At 30.0% G+C, this 19,468-nt stretch overlaps 1 protein-coding gene across 1 annotated transcript; it reads right to left on the bottom strand.

The window, feature by feature from the left end:
• Positions 1-15,126: 15,126 nt before the first annotated feature.
• On the bottom strand, positions 15,127-16,034 carry LOC108321589 (brassinosteroid-responsive RING protein 1). Its single transcript, XM_017553387.2, has one exon. The coding sequence runs from the start codon at positions 15,935-15,937 to the stop codon at positions 15,428-15,430; it is 510 nt and encodes a 169-aa protein (XP_017408876.1). The 5' UTR covers positions 15,938-16,034; the 3' UTR covers positions 15,127-15,427.
• Positions 16,035-19,468: the final 3,434 nt, after the last annotated feature.

Genomic DNA, 19,468 nt, shown 5'->3' with positions numbered 1-19,468 from the left:
ACGTAATACATTGTGATAAAGTCTCAAACACGATAGAAGAAACATGAATTGTAACCAAAATATAATAATATTGGATTAATTTAAATAAAATTCACTCTAAGTTTTTTTTATAATTACTATATATATATATATATATTATTTAATAAAAATAAATAACTAGTAGAATTTAAGTATAAATTTAAGCAATACATTAAACAATAAAATAAAATTAAAAACATTTAATAAAAAAATCCATAAACTTATTATTCATAAATTCATTATTTTAAACTTTCAAATTGAGATGTCTTATTAGTTTTGATTTAGATCTAAAAGATTTTTTTGCACAATAAAATCAAATAATTATCTTATATACTTTAAAAATATGTTTAGTCCGTTAAGGAAACTTAAATATGTTTAGTCAGTCAAGGAATTCAACGTCCAATATTGGTGCGTAATTTTTCTATATAAGCAAGCAATCAAGTTTATTGAAACCTCTTACAAAGTCTATGTTAATCTCATTAAAATGTTTTGTATATCGTTCTTTGACTAATTAAAAACACTTATATTTGCGACATATTTGGAGTTAAATGTATTTTTTCTTATATTTAAAATGAATATTTTTTTTCTAAAAAGAAGGTTAATGGGTTGGCCTTGATCCACAAGACTTTTGTGGATATTTGTGTCTCGTGGCCTTTTTCAATGGTTGTTTTTTAGCTGAGTTTTTATGGTCTCAACCCATGTGGGTCAAGGTTAAACCATGTGAGGGGACCAAATTGATAGGTTTAGTTGACGGACTAACCTTTTGTGCGGTAGCTTGGGTGGATGAGTTGTTCCACCAGCACAAGTGCATAACTCACCAGAGTCTGAAATCAATACATATATCTAGACTATCGAGTTTAATATGAGTTTTTGTATGTGATATGAATTAATTATATGTGATAATATCTCTATATTTGTTGTATGATTTCTCTTTTTGCACATTAGCTTACCCTTTTTTCTGTGTTTATTTTTGTCTATGTATTCTCTTTGTTTACAACGATCATTTTAATGGTGTGAGTAGATGATGATGTAATAGTGGATTCAGTGTAAGACAAGGATGATGTAGTAGTATAGTGTTAGGATAATTTGGTTTTGTAATTTTTCTTTCGAAAAACCTTATTATACTTTTGATCAGTGTAATATTATCTTTTTATTGTATAAGATTATTGCCATAAACCAACAAGGTTCAATGGGAAGGTGAATTTGGATGAAGTTGATAAGTGGATGAAGGATATGGAACGAGCACTACAAAAAAAAGATTATTTAGAGGGGGTTTTTTTTTCGATTTGCGGGGGTTTTCGCCCTCCGCAAAATAAATTCCGGGGGTTTTTCAAACCGCCGCAGTTTGAGTCGCCACAAACTATCTGCGGAGGTTTTTTACGACCCCCGGTATCACGTTCAATTTGTGGAGGTTTTTCTGCGGAGGGTAAAAACCTCCTCTATTACTGACAGTTATTTTGTGGGGATTTTTAACCTCCTTTATTTTCAACTATTTGATCACAAAAGTTTCCTATATTAAAATATATAATAACTAACTATTTTCACCAATTTCTTTCTTCTTTTTTTAATTTCAAAATTAAGTAAATTTAATTTCTTTTTAAAATTATTAAATACCAAACAAATATAATTCCTCTGAATAAAAAATTGATACGATAGAACAAAAACCCTTGTGTAAGAAGGAATTTAAAAAAATAAATTGATAAACAATTGTATGTTACAGCAGGATAGACTAGAAATCAATGTAATCCTATTGCAGAAATAGTTACAAAGAAAGAAATGTTATCCAATTCATAATAAACTAAATATAGTTTTATCCTAAAACAATATCATAAATTTCCTAAATGTTACTTCCATCAGATGATTGTCTTGTTCCTAAAGGAGACTCTGGCTCATTTGTATCATCACGAACTTGCTGAAATAATATAAAAAATATTAATAAAATAAACTCAATTACATGTGCTCACATTTTGAAAATAATATATAAAAAATCAATCAAATAGAATAAACATCTTCTATCAAAGGGTAAATAAATTAATGCGTGCCTCTGACCACCACTCAAAAAAGAAACTTCCACCTGAAATGAACCTCAACACTCCTACAGCGGAAACAACAACTCTACAACAATAATCATAGTGGGAAGAAAAATTTAAAAACTTGTGTTATAGTACCCTATAATACATATATATATATTATAGTACCCTATAATACATAAAGTTAACTATGCATATATAAATCTTACTGCAACACAGATAATAAATCTTACTGCAACAATGAATAAAGCTAATTACAACACATATACTGCATAAAAATCTTACTGCAACAATCAATAAAGCTAACTACAACACAGACATAGATAACAACTACCTAATTCTCACACTATGCATATAAATCTTACTGCAACCATCATACTCAGAACTTGAATAATGAATAAAATATTGGAAAAGCACAACTTATCAACATCTGTTAAATTTGTGGAATAATATCTAATAAATATCATAATATATGTGCTTTCCCGTAAAAGTATTTTTGAAATCAAAAGTTATATATTAGATAGTGAGCATTGATTATAATTGATCATTGATTTCGATAGAACAATATATTCTCTCTTTCATAAGTTTCTCTAACAACAAGGAAGCTCGTCTCACTGTTTTATCAGCTTTATCACTGCTAATACAATGTTAGTGAACTATTACAAGTACATAGTCACGTAGAAAAGAGAAACCATCTCAATAATAGCATATCAACCCCAAAACTTCAACACCAGTGGATTCCTCCATTTTTAAACACCTTATGAAAACCTGCTTTAAAAAAGTATCAAAATTCCAAGACAACCAGACTAAGCAGCCAGAGACAACAAACTACATGGTGCATATAAACCACATATTTGCATTTCTTTAGAAAAAAATGGCAGGTCTTAACCATCAAACTTGAAAATTATGATAAAAATGATTTATCTGCAACACCTTTTCATGGGATCTATATCGTACACGATGCATACAGAAATTACATGAAACATCATTCCTAAAGCTACACTTTTGGGTATAGACAAATATAAAAACATAAAATTCAATAAAAATAAGAAACAAAACTACTGATAATTCAATCTCAATTAATATAATATTGGATAGCTTTGGGAAGTTCATGCGCTTGTCTCATGGGGATACAATAGCTATTCTCACCTGGGATGCTACAGCTTCCGCTAGTATTCTAGGAATCTCTTTTGGCTCAAGAAAGACGTTCACTCGATAGAGAGCTGACCCTGATAGTACATTTGCAAAGAAAATGTTCCAGATCGTAAACCATAATACTTTAGTGCATGCACTCTTTTGTATTTGACTCCATGAAATGTATCCTTGCATGGATGAAAGCATAATCATAATAGGTGGAACAAATGACAGAAACAGCTGAAGAATCAAACTTGGAAGGTATCCTGTTATAACTTGGCTCACAACTGACCTGAAAACAAATATCGGGAAACTTAAGTTGAAAAACATTGAAATTATCAATGCTAAAAGAAAACAATACTCTTTTACACAAACACAGAGTCACCTGTTCAAGAAAAGAAAATAAAATCAAACATTTCTAGAAAACTCTGCACATATATTGGGTATTAAGGATTTATAAACAGTTATAATGAAAGAAAAGGATAAATGAGCAAATTATTAAGGAAAGCATCTACGCAAGGTAGGACGAATAATTTGGTGAGAAGTTTAATTTACTTTATGAGAACAAGAATAACAAGATTTTAAGTCATCAACCAATTTCACAAAGGTGACAATCATTTTAATGAAAAACTCAAGCTGTTAAATGCATGCTTAACATTCTCAAATTTATCAAACCAAACAAAGAAAGCATGTAATTCTTCCCTTTTCTCCCTTTTTCTTCCTTTCAACTCTAACCAGTCAAATTCCTCCAATCTTATATCACTTTGCTTAAAACAAACATGTAATGCGTATTATGTCATTAAATCGTATATCTTCTGTTTTTTTAATCCCTTGTAGTCCCTACAAAGATGACTGAATAAAAATGAAAACTTTTGAATAGGAGAAAATTAGTATAAAAAGAACCTTTTCACAAAACCAGAATTGAGGAAACCATAAGCAGTACACCCTTCATTTTCCATATAAACCAAATAAAACCCATTTCAATGAGAAATTCAGCGAATCAACACAAGCTCTTAACTTTCACACAGAAACAGAACAATGTGAACCTCCTCACTCAAACACTCACTCACTCAAGCAACACCAATAAGTCAAAAACATGTGACTAAGAGAACAACACCAAAACCGCAAGATCCTCAACCAGAGTCAGAGTCACGTCCACAACCAACAATAGAACAAAAAAAACAATCACTACAACAAGCCAACAATAACAAGAGGAAGACCATGGAATAAGGGCTTTCACTTGAGACTGACAGAACAAGACCGAGATACAGTGGCATAGCTACTGTTGTATGGTAAAAAAACAATTATACACCAAAGAGAAGTAAGAAGGGTGTTAGAACGATTTACCTCAGGTTGTAGCACGACTGGAAGCTTCATCGTCGACCCGTCCACGCAACCACCGCTACAGCTCCGTCTACCAACGGTTTCGCGACTACGATTCTGAAGGCTAATTAGTGCGAGAGAGATACGAACCAGTGTGCGAGGAAGAGACGAAGGAATGAAAATGCAAAAATGAATAAAGGGATTTTAGGGTTTCGATTTTAGATCAATGAAATTTTTAGAGGGAGATGGGTTTCGGGATTTTTAGACGAAATATTTCAGAGGGAGATGGGTTTCGATATTTAGATGAATGAAATTTTATAATTTAAAAAAATAATTAGTTTAAAAGTTTTATTTGAAGGGATTATAAAATTGTTTTATTTGAAGGGGTTATAAACCTCCCTTGAAAACCATTAAAACTCCCACTATCATTGACACTTTCATAATTTAAATTAAACATTATAAAATATGTTAATTTGAGGGGGTTTTTCATGACCTCCTCTAAATAACCTCCTCTAAATAATCTTTTTTTTGTAGTGGAGTTTTTGATGCAAAAGAGGTGTCCGGTTGAAAATAATTTGGCTTTTACAGAATACATGTTAGTTGGAGAAGTTGTGCATTGGTAGGCTAGCATGAAGTTATGATAAAAGAGATGGGAGAAATGATAACCTGGGAACTATTCAAGAAGAAATTCTTTATTGAATATTTTCTAGATAGTGTGAGGTATGCTAAGGAGGTGGAGTTCTTGCAACTGAGGTAAGGAAGTATGTTTGTGGTGGAGTATGCTCAACTACGAAAGCACCTAGGGCCTTTCTATACCTTGCATATGAACGAAGAATAGAGGTGTGTAGAAGCTTGAGAATGGACTGAGAGGTGACGTCAAGTTGGTAGTGGTACCATTCTCTATTAAGGAGTTTCCTGCTTTAATAAAGTCAAAGTTGTGGAAAAGTTGAAGGCTAAAGTTGAAACTCAATAAAAGCAGTAATAGAAAATGGGAGAATTGTCAGGATCAAGAGATGGGCAGGATGTGAGGAAGAAACCTTATTTTAGAGGGGGGTTCTTCTCAACAGTAGTTTCAACATGGTAGAATGTAGTGTTATGCTTGTGGAGGACCACCCTTAGTTAGATGGTTACAAGGGGTGCAATCTGTGTGGTGTGAAAGGACACTTTGCTAAGGGTTGTCATTCTAACAAAAGAGTTGTAGCTCAAACTAAGCAGACATTTCAATAGAGAAAGAAGGGTGATAAACCCCAGGCTACAAAGAGAATGTATGTTATGTCTAGAGAATAAGAAACTGGATCAGGTAACTTTATAATTAGTAGTTGTTTGTTAACTAGTAGGAATATGTGTGTTTTGTATGATTCTGGAGTATCAAACTCCTTTGTGTTAGAAGTTTGTGTTCAAGAGTTAAGTTTGCTTGTTAGGAAGTTGTAACAAGATCTTGTAGCATCTACTCCAACTTCTGGTTTGGTTAAGATGTCGATGTTGTGTGCTAGATGTTCAGTGGTAGTAGAGGGGCATAAGTTCAAGGTCAACCTTATATACCTACCTTTACAAGGTTTAGATGTGATCTTAGGAGTTGATTGGCTATATGACAATAACATTCTTATTGATTACAGTGAAAATAAGTTCTTTTCTCCTAGCTTAGAGGAGTTAGTGTTGTTGTCTTCTTATCAAGTGTTGCAAGAAGCCAAGGAATGATCTTAGTGTTTTATCATCTTAACCCATTTGGAAGCTAAAAAAGGTGATATAAGTTTGGGGATGTGTTTCTTAAGGAGGTGTCAATGTTGCCTCCTTAGAGCGAAGTGTGGTTTTCAATTAATTTGGTGCTAGGAGAATAGGTCGTATTAAAAGCTCCATATTAGATGGCTCCAATAGAATTAGTTGAACTAAAAACGCATACTGAAGAGTTGTTGGAAAAATAGTTCATCACACCTAAGGTGTCACCTTAGGGAGTGTCAATGTTGTTGGTGAAGATAAAGGATGATATGGGTATAACAAGATAAACAACAAGAACAAATATCCCCTACCAAGGATTGATGATTTGATGGATCAGTTACACGGTGTGGTTGTGTTTTCAAACATAGATCTACGATATGGGTATTATCAAATTCTAGATAAGGTAGAAGATATGAAAAAGGTAGCCCACAGGTCTAGATATGAGAATTATGAGTATGTAATTATGTCTTTTGGTGTGATTAATGCTACAACCTTGTTCAAGAACTACATGAAAAGAATCTCTATACCTTTTCTAGATAAGTTTGTTTTAGTATTTATAGACGACATACTTATCTACTTTAAAACTCATGAGAAACATGTTGAACATTTAAGAATAGTGCTTGGGATCTTGAGGAGAAGATGTTGTATGCCAAACTATCCAAGTGTGAGTTTTAGATGCAAGAGGTTCAATTTTCGGGGCATGTGATATTGGCTCAAAGGATATCTATGGATCTGGCCAGAGTTAAAGCAGTGTTGCAATGCGAGTGACCTAGGTCAGTGACTGAGATAAGAAGTTATGTGGATTTAGTTAGCTACTATAAGAGATTCATAAAAGGATTATCTAAAATAATGACATCTTTAACATTGCTGACTCGTAAAGATCAATTGTTTGCTTGGACAAACAAGTGTGAGGAAAGCTTTCAAGAGTTGAAGCGTAGGTTGATGAGTTTTCTAGTGTTGGTAATCCTTAACATAGGTAAATCCTTTAAGGTTTACTATTATGCTTCTCATAATGGGTTAAGTTGTGTGCTTATACAAGAAAAGAAGGTAGTAGCTTGTGCTTCAAGGCAGTTAAAGATTTATGAGAAGAACTATCCTACTCATGATTTGGAGTTGGCAACAATTGTGTTTTCTTTGAATATATGGAGGCATTATCTATATGGTGCACGGTTCCAAGTATTCAACAATCACAAGAGTTTGAAGTATTTGTTTGATAAGAAAGAATTGAATGTGAGGTAGAGACGATGGATAGAGTTCCTAAAGGATTATGGCTTTGAACTACTATACCATCCAAGAAAGGCAATGTTGTGGCATATGCTTTGAGCAAAAAGGCAGTACATGTTTCTATATGATGATCAGAGAGCTTGAGCTGGTAGAAAAGTTTATAAATTTGAAGCTACAAGTGGATTTGGGAGCAGATTTCATTAGATGTAGTAGCCTGACTATATGTAGTGGTTTTTTAAGTTTAATAAAAGAGAAGTAATTGTTGGACCCTAGCCTAAAGAAAATAGTGGATTGGCTTGACATGTAACAAGCTAAGGAGTTTACGATGTAGTTAGACGGTGTTTTTAGGTTTAAAGACAAAGTTTGTATGCCAGACAATACAAAGTTGAAGAGACTAATTCTAAAATAAGGAGTGAAAATAAAAGCTTACATGTTCCTTGATAACTTTTCCTTCACAATTCTTTTTAGGTTCAAAACCTCTTCTTGTAGCTGAATTTTTCAAGATTTCTAGTAATAAAATTAGAGAAAGATCAAGATCAAGGAATCAACAACACCCAAGAAAAAAGAAAAATCTTACATTTTTATTACTTTGGAAGTGACAATCTTCTTCCTAAAAGGAAACTCTGATATGTTCAATTACAAAATGGTATTGTCTCTACTTTTCATCACAAAAATGAAACGTCACTAGAAATTCATACAATAAGTAAGAAAATTAGGTTAATAATAACTCCAATGTCAAAACCAAACAAAAAAGAACAAATTTAATATAAAAGTCATAAACACAAGTCATTACGGTGGTAGAAGACATTTTGGTAATGAAAATTCATTGCAAGATCTCAAAATCCTTCATTTCTCATTCTAATAAACCTAAACTATAATACATGACACTAACCTGAATAATCCATGAATAACCACAAAATTTACCCAACTCGTCAACCATAACAACAAATAATCCAAAAGAAATATCATAGAAAGAAGATGAAGTGGGTATGAAAATACAACGAAACAAAAAAAAATAAACATTGATCAAAAACCATCCATCATGTGTTGGCGCCATTATAAAAGGATAAAAAGATAAAAATAAAATAAATTATCAAAAAATAAAATAAAATAGGAGTACGTATGTATAATATACAACAAAATAAAAAATGACATAAATACCAAATTTGAGAACTATTGTTACCACATAAGAAGTGTTAAAGGAAAACTGAAATTAGAAATAACCAAATAACCAAATTTTGGGATAGTGTCACCAAGTATGGATATTTGGAAAATGTTCCTATTAATTTGTTATTTTAGTATTATATCAGATAATACAATGTTTCTTTTAATATCTAAAATAGTTTTCAAAATGTACAATATTATTCATTAAAAGTAATATAAAGTAATAAGTACTTTAATGAATTTTTTTTGAAAAACATACCATATATCTATCTAAACAAAAAAAAATTCTTCTGATTTTGATTTCGCTTTTCTGTCCGGAGATCATTTGTTCTCATTGATGGGGAGAAAGAGGGTTCTGAAATTGATCTCCCCAAGAGATGAACCTTTTACACAGACAATGGTGAAAGGCAGAACCAGTAGATTTCATAGGGTGCAGTCATGATTCCTCAGCCTCTCTCAAATTCAACTCTGTTCCTTTAAAACCTTGCTCTCATTATTAGCCTTCAATTAATATATCATTCAATTACTCATAAAAATATTAATAACTATTAAATTAAAAGGCATCAAACTTAATTATCAAACAATGTCATTATATCTTACGTAAATCAGTAATCATTATTATTACTTTACCTTCTCATTGAATACCCTTAAGTTGGTTTAAGTTCATTGCAATGAAATATCATATACACTTTATTTTAAAAACATTTTCTTTTCTAAAACACGTTTTACAAATTTACATAGTAGAATATTCAATTATAGTAAATCTTCTTGATAAAAAATTAAAAGATATGATGATGAAATATATAAGACAAAAACTTAAAATGTGAAATGAAAAAATTAATTATAGGTCTGCAATTAAACCTACTATTTTCACAGACCAAATACTTTAACTGGTTTTCACTTATATTAAAAGTTAATTAAACACTGACAACATAAACTAACATGCAGATGTGCTGTCCAAACCTAAGTACAAAGGACAAACTACACATAACTGCCTTTTTCAAGCATGTAGTATGAATCTTAAATGTTTAATCTTCATTAGATCAACTACTTGAAAAATCAGTTTTTTTTTTCCTTTATACATTTACAATTAACCTCCAATTGGCAGTGTTATATTCAAGGCTAGGGTTCAGAGGTTACTACTTTTTTCCCGTTCACTTTCCTATGGTAGTTGACAGTTCAAAATGGAAGAGGGAGAAATATGGAAGAACAGTGCCAATCTTAACTGTCTTTGAGACAAAAAAAACCTAATAAATTAAGACATGCTCACATGATGTCTGCTTCCTAAGCACACTCATCTAAAATGTTAGAATCTGTCATGACAGGACAAAACTCTAGCCTTGTACAGAAAACTACTGAAACCTACAACATCAATATGTCACATGTTCAAAACTAAAATTACATAGTAAAGGTGTTTGATATGCAAATGAATCCCCCTCAAAATCCTCTCTTCATCCTACACTCTATGTCGAAAAAAAAGGTTTAGAAATAAGTGCAGTGCTAAGATCATAACGAAAAAACAGTAGCAAGTTTGATCACATAACTGCAGGACTTTCATTAACAATGGTTTCTTCCCATTGTTAGTATCTCTGTATTTCACAACAACATTTGATTTTAAAACACTGTTGTCTCTTATTTACTTGTTAATTTGAGGGTGATTGTATTGTGCAGTTTGATTGAATCTGTAGTTGTTTGTGATGAAAGTGAATTAGTCAAGCAAATAAATTGAGTCACTCTGTCTCTGCTCTGTTTTTTGTCTGTTGTTTAAGGCTCACGTATCTATCAAATTGAGGATTCCAAAGTTAGGTTAAGGGAAATTCATTCCTCTGTCAAAATTGTCACCAAACTCAATTGTATAATGCAGGTATGCAGAAGAAAAGCTGAGAAATCATGTTCTTTTCATATTTGTTCCCATCCTAAATCCTTCCATTCCAATCACCATCTCCTTTAGAATCTTGTCTATCATCATACATTCAAAAAATATTGTCTATTTTAAAATTTGTCTACTTTTAAAAACAACTTAAAAAATTAAAAAGAAAAATATATTTAAACCGTTTTAAGTTTGGAATTCTAAAACTATTACCTATATATAAATAATTTAAATATATATTTTTTCTTCAATTCTTTCAATATATTCTTAAGAAGAAAATTAAAAAAAAAATAAAGTCTAAAATGGAGAAAGGAAAGAAAAGGGTTTTGAAATGGTATTTTGGAGATAGCAAATGTCGCTTTCTTTCAAATCATCTTCGGCTTCATAGAAGTTACCCTTTTGAGTACCATTAGGTAACATCAATCACAAAGTTAAGACAACAATATTCAACAAAAAGGCCCAATGTAACAGGATTCACAACAACAGTATAAAACTAAACAAATAGAGTATGCTTCCTATTTTAATAACATTTTAGGAAACTTAAAAGAGTTTCGTATTGGCATATGAAATTTAAGTTTAACGATATGGGATTTTCCTTTTATGTCATCCTATTTGGAAATATAGCATGTCTAATGGATTCAACCAATTAAATTCAGATCAACGTGTAAATGATTCTCATATCATTATAGAAATTGAATTTAAACTTAACGAACTCTCATAAAATTAGTTTAGAAAAATAAAATTTACATTTACTTATAATTTAGTATGTTTAAAGATCATAAATAATTTTTATCATCTCACAATATTATTTTATAATGTTGATTTAAATTTACTTTTCACATTATAAAATAATTTACACAAAAACAGTAAAAAAAACACTAATGAAAATTTTGTTATAGAATTTTGAGAATCTAAATATAAATTTAAGTATTATATTGAGTAAAAATGTGAAATTTGATAATCACAAGGAATAAGACTTATAAATTTATTATTTTAGTATTTTATTATTTTAGATTAGAAGTAATATTAGTTTATTTACTTAAATTGAATATATGTATAATTGCTATTGTGTGAATCCTCTTTCCAAAAATCTATTTATGGTATTAGAGTGATTATAAGTCTTGATGATCGACTTAAATAAGAAAATTTATAAATAGATCATTTTAAAAGGTTTTAACATAAAAGTGATGTTAATAATTTATATAGATTGAGTTTGTATCTAATGATATTGTCTTGAAATCTATAATAAAAATAAAGGAGAATTTTGTTATAAGGAAAATATCTATAATGAAAATAAGAAAAATAATAACTTATTTTTTAATTCGGTTTTCATGTGATTTTGAAGATATGTTTTTATAATTATAAATTTTTATATTGGAGAATCATTTTATAATCTCGTCCTTCACATTTCTTAAATATAATTTACTAAAAACTTATTAGTTCTATTGCTTCATATTATCATTGAAAAGATATAAATTTTCACCTTTCATCGTAACCTATGATTTTTTTTATTCTGTTGAATTTTTATGTTTTTGGTGAGTTCATCTAATAATAAAGAGTTTAGAAAATACTGAGAAGAATGAGCTTATATGCAAATTGTCTGGAATAGATCTTTTGGGTCAAGTCCAGAATAGGTAATGATCTAGATGGGCTTGGGCTTGGACTTCATTATCATTTTATCATTCCAAAGCCCTTATGAAAGCCCAAACATACTTGCTGTAGTCAGAAAATTAAGAACTTTCTAGAAAACAATTTCAGTAATACTACCCCAGCATAATTCTTAAACTTCTCACTTAAGAAAAGTCCAGAAAGAAATTTTAAACAAATTAAGAATCTTTTATAGTAAATAATTTATACTGTTTGAGAAAGTTTCTTACTTATCTGGTACTTCTTTTTGACAGCTTCTTTCAATTTTTAATATTACCATTAAAATTTGCTATTACTATTATTATTATTATTTACAAATTAATTGAGGTATTTTTAGATATTTATTTTAAAATAATAATATTTTAACAGCATTTTAACATCATGTACGTGTCATTATGTGATTGATCCATATAATTTATAATTATTGTTATTGATTATAAAATAATTTTGAATCAATTATTGTAAAAAAATGTTATAAAAATATCTTTATCTTTGTTTTATCTTAGTCCTACTTTAACCACCCTATTATAATTAGGTCATGTCGTTCACACTAGAATGCCGAAACCAATTTTTTTGGTAAAAGCTGTCTGAATGTCATGTTTGAATGTCATGTTTAAATAATAAAGTATTTTACTTTAGGATCATGTTTAGGGTATTATGTCACTGCTAAAAATAATTAATAAATATTAAATTTTACAAAATTTTATATTAATTATGACATTAAGTGAATTCTGATCTTAATAGTTATTTAGTACAGTTTTAATGTATTTAAAAGACAAAAATGTATATAAATAATATACACAAAAAAAAGAAATTTAAAAATAATTAAATAATAAATAACTACATTTTAATGTTGAATTAACAGAAAAATAAGCAAACAAAAATAAAAAAGATAAGTCATAAAGTATATTAACTATAAAATAATAATGTATTAAACATCTAAAAAAGTAAAAAATAAAATAAAATATAAATTTTTAACTTCATTGAATTTATTTTCTCTGATAAATTAAAATATAAATAACAATGATATTATTTATTGAAATAAATTATTTATAATTTAAGGTAAATAATTGTTATATAATTTGTTTTATAAATATTTTAATTTTAATTATATATTTTCATCTATAGAAATGTATCAAATAAAGAATAAAATCATTTCTATAAAAATATCAGTGAAACATTCAAGCTGATTAGAATAATATATTATAAAATATTTAAGTTTTTAAGAAGAAAATATCTGTAAAATATTTAATTTTTTTAAAATAAAATATCACCATAACATATTATATCTAGTAACATTATATTTATTTTTAAGATAAAAATTAACCATAGTTTTAAATAAACAATTTCAAAAATAATAACTAACAATATTTAATAAAAACTCATACTTTGTGAGATATACTGAAATTTTAGTCTATACATTAAAGTAATCTTATTTTATGACAAACATCACATAAAATAATTATATTGAGATTTTGAAACAACCTTATGTTAGATTAGTTTTTTCTAAATTATTCTTTTGAAAATATCTCACTTATAATTTCTGAAAATATAAAATGTTTCTTATTTAAATAATTTCGTTCATTAACACTAAAATTAATGTTTTATTTATAGGTAAATAACTATAAATCATTTTTACTATCCAAAAATAAAAAATAACTAAAATAAAAATTATAAAAATAATAACATTTTAAAAAAATAAATTAAAACTACAAAAACAATAATCATTTATTAAATCTCCGTATTTATTGATAAAATTTAAACAGAGACCGATTTTTAAATTCATAGTGAACTTTTAGACTTATAATATCCATTTTTAAATACCAAACTCCGGACTAAACCGTTACAGATAACATAATTAAGGATGCAAATAAGAAAATATATTTTGTATGAATATAAAATAAGTAAATTAATATAATCAAACATTTTGGTTTTCTCTTTTTTTATGAATACTTTTGTTTCTTCTAGATTGCTTTAATACTTTCCTTTTAACTACCCCATACTTAGAATTCTGACTATTCAGAGTCCAGAAAAGTATATTAATTAACAGAACAATATCATTTGCACACGCCTGTTGTTATTGCTAAAAACAATAAAAAAATATTATCTATTAAGCACTACTTTTCTATCTCTGAATATTAATTTGGATGTATTGAAAATTAAATAAATGTTAATTCTGAAAAGGTAAAAAAAATAACATTAATTTTATATTTTTTAAGAAATAAAAATATAATTAGAAATTTCTATTTCTAACTACACCTTGTTATAACATTAACCATTGAGAAATATTACAAGAATGAAACTAAGCTACATTTTCCTCTTCAAATCACACGAGTATAACAAAAAGAGAAGAATACAGTTCGCATTCGAAATACTATATATAATTATTTTATAAGAATTAAGTAAAAGTTGTTTACATGAGTTTTTAATATGAATTTCATAATTATTAATTTGTTATGTTAAAAAAAGTTTATTATATAAGTAAGAATTTATATATTGTGAGAATTATATTTTTATATTATTATTAATAAGGAGTTTTCCTAACTCATGTTGTAATTTTCCATTAAAGTAGGAGAAAAAGGAAAGTGAAAAAGCAGCACCAAGTGCAGGTATAATTAAGTCCTTCTGAAAATTTATAAGCCCAAAACTATTCCTTTCTTTTTACTGTTTAAAATGCATAGAAAATAAATTGTTTGTTCAAGCTACATATAAACAAAAAGATTACTTAGATATATCTGCCTAAACCAATATCTATGGATATAGATATTTTCTAACACTTCTTCAAATCTAATGTTTACAATAACCAAACAAAAACTATGTAAAATAGTAGAATTTAAACAGACGTTTTGAATGTAGAAAGTTTCCATGTCAGGAATAACAGAACATCATCATTCCTAAAAAGATTGATATAAATTTGTATAAAAGAAATACAAGCTTCAGAGAAAGTATTGGATGAAATGAAATGACCTTGAATCAATATAGTTTTCAAAATTCGATGAATGACAGTAGATCATAATAATAATATAATTAAAACAATAATTTAATCCTTTACTACATCCATGGTACAGAAATGATATTCAATAATAAACGAGAGCCGCCACCATAGTAGTGGATGAAATTGCCGTAACACCACTAATAATTAATAATTAATGATAATTATTATGCTAAGTGAAAAGTGTATGTATCCATTGCATTATGCAATTGTTCAAAATTTTCTTTTATTTTTTACTTTGTTATGTACAATTCACTTTCATGATTGATTATATAGAAATAGAGAGAGAGAAGTTGAAGAAATTGGAAATCAGAAAGAAGAAGTGTAATCGGAGTAGAACTCGTTGATTCCAGAAGCAGCCCAGAGGCGTTGATTATAATCATCAAGCATGTCATCAGGCACAAAGGGGGTCCTACAGAGAGGGCATGTTTTTTGATCGTGATCGATCCAACGGTCCACGCAGGCGCGGTGGAAAATGTGTTTGCAGTTCCGCATGCGCCGAATCTCCTCCTCCTCGGAGAACTCGAACAGACAGACGGCGCAGGCGCAGGCGCAGGAGTTTTCCCCAGACTCTCCAAACTTGGCGACGGGGAGGATGTCCCTGATGAGTAGCGCCGACACGGAGGGAGGTCTGGAGGCGGCGGCGGTGGTGGCGGGGATGCGGGGGTCCGGCCATGCGACCTCGGTTTCGAGGAAGTCGGAGAGTCCGAGGAGGTGGAAGAGAAAGAAGACGAGGTTTCGGAGGAGGCCGAGGAAGGCCAGTGTGTGGAGGAAGGGGTTGGGGAAGAAGACCTCCGCGTAACCCACCGGAAAACCCATCGGAGAAAAATATGTTGATGTCGGAGAGAGAGAGAGAGAGAGAGAGAGAAGTGAGGAACAGAAGGTTCGATATTGGGAAGAGTGTGTGGAATATATAGTAGTGGCAGCTACTTTATATATAAATAAATAAAAGACTTCAAAATAGGTTACCATAGTGCGTAAGGCAATTGTTGAAAGGTCCCTTGCCAACTACGCGCATATAATCTAACTATCAAATATTATAGATTTCATTAATGATTCATCTTTTTAATGTTTTTGTTTACTTATTTTTAAAATGATATTTCTTTTTATTGGTATTTTTATTCGCCGTATTTACAGTTAAAATTCGAGTTTAGCTTTTAAATCATTTACAGTATGTGTTAATAAAGACACACTAGTTTGAATTATTGAAGTTATTTTTTATTTATTTTGTACAGTGGATTTTTTTAGCTCGACACAGTCTTAGGAAAATAGAATAGAAGATTGATTTTATGAAATACTAATATTAGTTTAAAGAATTGATTATTGGTAATAGATGTTTATTGTTTATACTCGCATAGATTAAGTATTTGTATATGGGTTAGGTTACTTATGAGTGAAGAAAAGCAGTTATATTTAGCTAAAAAACATGGATTTGAAAGTAAAGAATTAGGTGATTTGTTTGAACTTGAGTTGTGTTTGTTTTTTCGACCTGATTCAACTCAGCTCAACATTCAATCCAAACTAACTTAGTATTACCTTCAACTCTAATTGATTCAACTTTTACTTGTGGTCTAAACCGACTTAGCTAAATATTTAGTTTATGTTAGAGTGACTTGACCTTTTATTTATGCCAAATCGACATAGATTAACATGACTTAACCATTGGCTCAAGCCTAGTTAACTTGACCTTTTACTCTGATCAAAGGTTGAGTTAAGTCAGTGTGAACTCATAGTCGGATTGAGTCAGCTTAAGTTAGATGTCAAAATGATTTAATTCGAGTTAAAGATATGAGTGTACTTTATGATTTGTGGACCTTTTTCATCCTAACGAACGAAGAATTCCAGAAATTGTGAAATTTCAATTTCCTTTTGTTTTGATTGAATTTCAAATTCTATTATTTTAGTTAATTAAAATATCTTTTGAAAATTTCTCAATTTCAATTTCATTGTAATTTTTTTATCCAAACAAATAATTTTACATTAAAGAATTTCAAATTATCAAAATAAATGAATTACTCTCTTAAATTACTTTATCTAAATAATTTTTTTTCCCTCATTTTCGTTAAATTTTGATGAAAGATATATACAGAGATACACTTAAATAAAATCAAAAAGTAATTGTGATGTATTAAATATATAATAAAGATTAGTTAACAAATCTTGGAATGACTACATATTTATACTATGATTTTTTTATGATTTTTTTATTTATTTTTTCTTAGACAATTATATGCAATATTATCATTTTATTCTACATGTTTTGAGATTAACTATGTGAGTTTGATTTTCTTAAGTACCTACACAGGTGAAATGAAGTAGGTTGTGTGGTGTCTATGAAAGAGTTGTTGTTTTATGTTCATTATTGTGACCATCTAAGGTCAAGAAGGTATTGACAATGATGAAGAATCACTTTTTAGAAGATATATATTAGGTTTAAACCTTCCGTCAGTGTTTGTTTTTGTTCAAAAATCGCACTTAGGTCTTCAAATTTTGATTGGTCTCAATTGAATCTTTTTTTAAAATGTGTAACAAATAGGTCCAAAATTTTAATAGTGTATAAATCGTTAATGAGTAGACTACAATAGCCACACTTATATGGATCTTACTATAACATCAAATTTTAACACTTATATTAAGAATTAAGGTATTTTGATAAATAATTTAGATAATTCAAATATCACTTATCAAACTTTCTAAACTTTCAATACTTTCAATCCAAGTCCTTCAAATATAAGTTTTCCATATTAAACTATCTTAATATCTTCTATCAAAATATAAATATAAATATATACATATATAAATACGAAACATATATATATCTCTTATATTTATATTTATATATATATATATATATATATATATATATATATATATATAAAAGAGATAGAGAGTTAAAGATTATTTTTAAGTCGGTTAAAGACTATTTCATTAAAACAAAAGATTAAAGATTATCCATCTAAATAGAAGGTTAACTATTCTATTGAGATAAAGGGTTCAAGGTTATTCCATCGAGATAGAGAATTAAAGGCTATCTAATCAAGATAGAGGGTTAAGGTTATCCATCGAGATAAAAGTTAAAGGCTATTCTAACAAGATAGAAGGTTAAAGGTTATTCCATCGAGATAGAGAGTTAAAGGCTATCCTATTCAGATAGAGGGTTCAAGGCTATCCCATCAAGATAGAGGATTAAAAGATATCCTATCGAGCTAGGCTTTCCCATCGAGATAGAGGTTAAAGACTATCCCATCGAGATAGAGGGTTAAAGGCACTAGAGTAAAAAAGGCCTTTAACGTCACCCTTTAAATGTCTGACCCTCGAATATCCAACGTAAAAAATGACCAGTGCCATTTTTCATAAATAAAACTATTCCTTTCGTCGAGATCGAGGGTTAAGACTATATTCCTTCCGTCGAGATGGAGGGTTAAGACTATTCCTTCCGTCCGTCGAGATGGAGGGTTAAGACTATTCCTTCCGTCCGTCGAGATGGAGGGTTAACACTATTCCTTCCGTCCGTCGAGATGGAGGGTTAACACTATTCCTTCCGTCCGTCGAGATGGAGGGTTAACACTGTGTATTCCGTCGAGATGGAGGGTTAAAAATGTGTATTCCATCGAGGTGGAGGGTTAAAAATGTGTATTCCATCGAGGTGGAGGGTTAAAACTGTGTATTCCATCGAGGTGGAGGGTTAAAACTGTGTATTCCATCGAGGTGGAGGGTTAAAACTGTGTATTCCATCGAGACGGAGGGTTAAAACTGTGTATTCCATCGAGACGGAGGGTTAAAACTGTGTATTCCATCGAGACGGAGGGTTAAAACTGTGTATTCCATCGAGACGGAGGGTTAAAACTGTGTATTCCATCGAGACGGAGGGTTAAAACTGTGTATTCCATCAGGACGGAGGGTTAAAACTGTGTATTCCATCAGGACGGAGGGTTAAAACTGTGTATTCCATCAGGACGGAGGGTTGAAACTGTGTATTCCATCAGGACGGAGGGTTGAAACTGTGTATTCCATCAGGACGAAGGGTTGAAACTGTGTATTCCATCAGGACGAAGGGTTGAAACTGTGTATTCCATCAGGACGAAGGGTTGAAACTGTGTATTCCATCAGGACGAAGGGTTGAAACTGACTATTCCATCAGGACGAAGGGTTGAAACTGACTATTCCATCAGGACGAAGGGTTGAAACTGACTATTCCATCAGGACGAAGGGTTGAAACTGACTATTCCATCAGGACGAAGGGTTGAAACTGACTATTCCATCAGGACGAAGGGTTGAAACTGACTATTCCATCAGGACGAAGGGTTGAAACTGACTATTCCATCAGGACGAAGGGTTGAAACTGACTAT

This window comes from Vigna angularis, chromosome 9 (assembly GCF_016808095.1).
Source record: "Vigna angularis cultivar LongXiaoDou No.4 chromosome 9, ASM1680809v1, whole genome shotgun sequence".
In the NCBI taxonomy this organism is placed as follows: Eukaryota; Viridiplantae; Streptophyta; class Magnoliopsida; order Fabales; family Fabaceae; genus Vigna; species Vigna angularis.
Note: the sequence above shows the minus strand (reverse complement) of the source record. Positions and strands in the feature narration are given on the sequence as shown.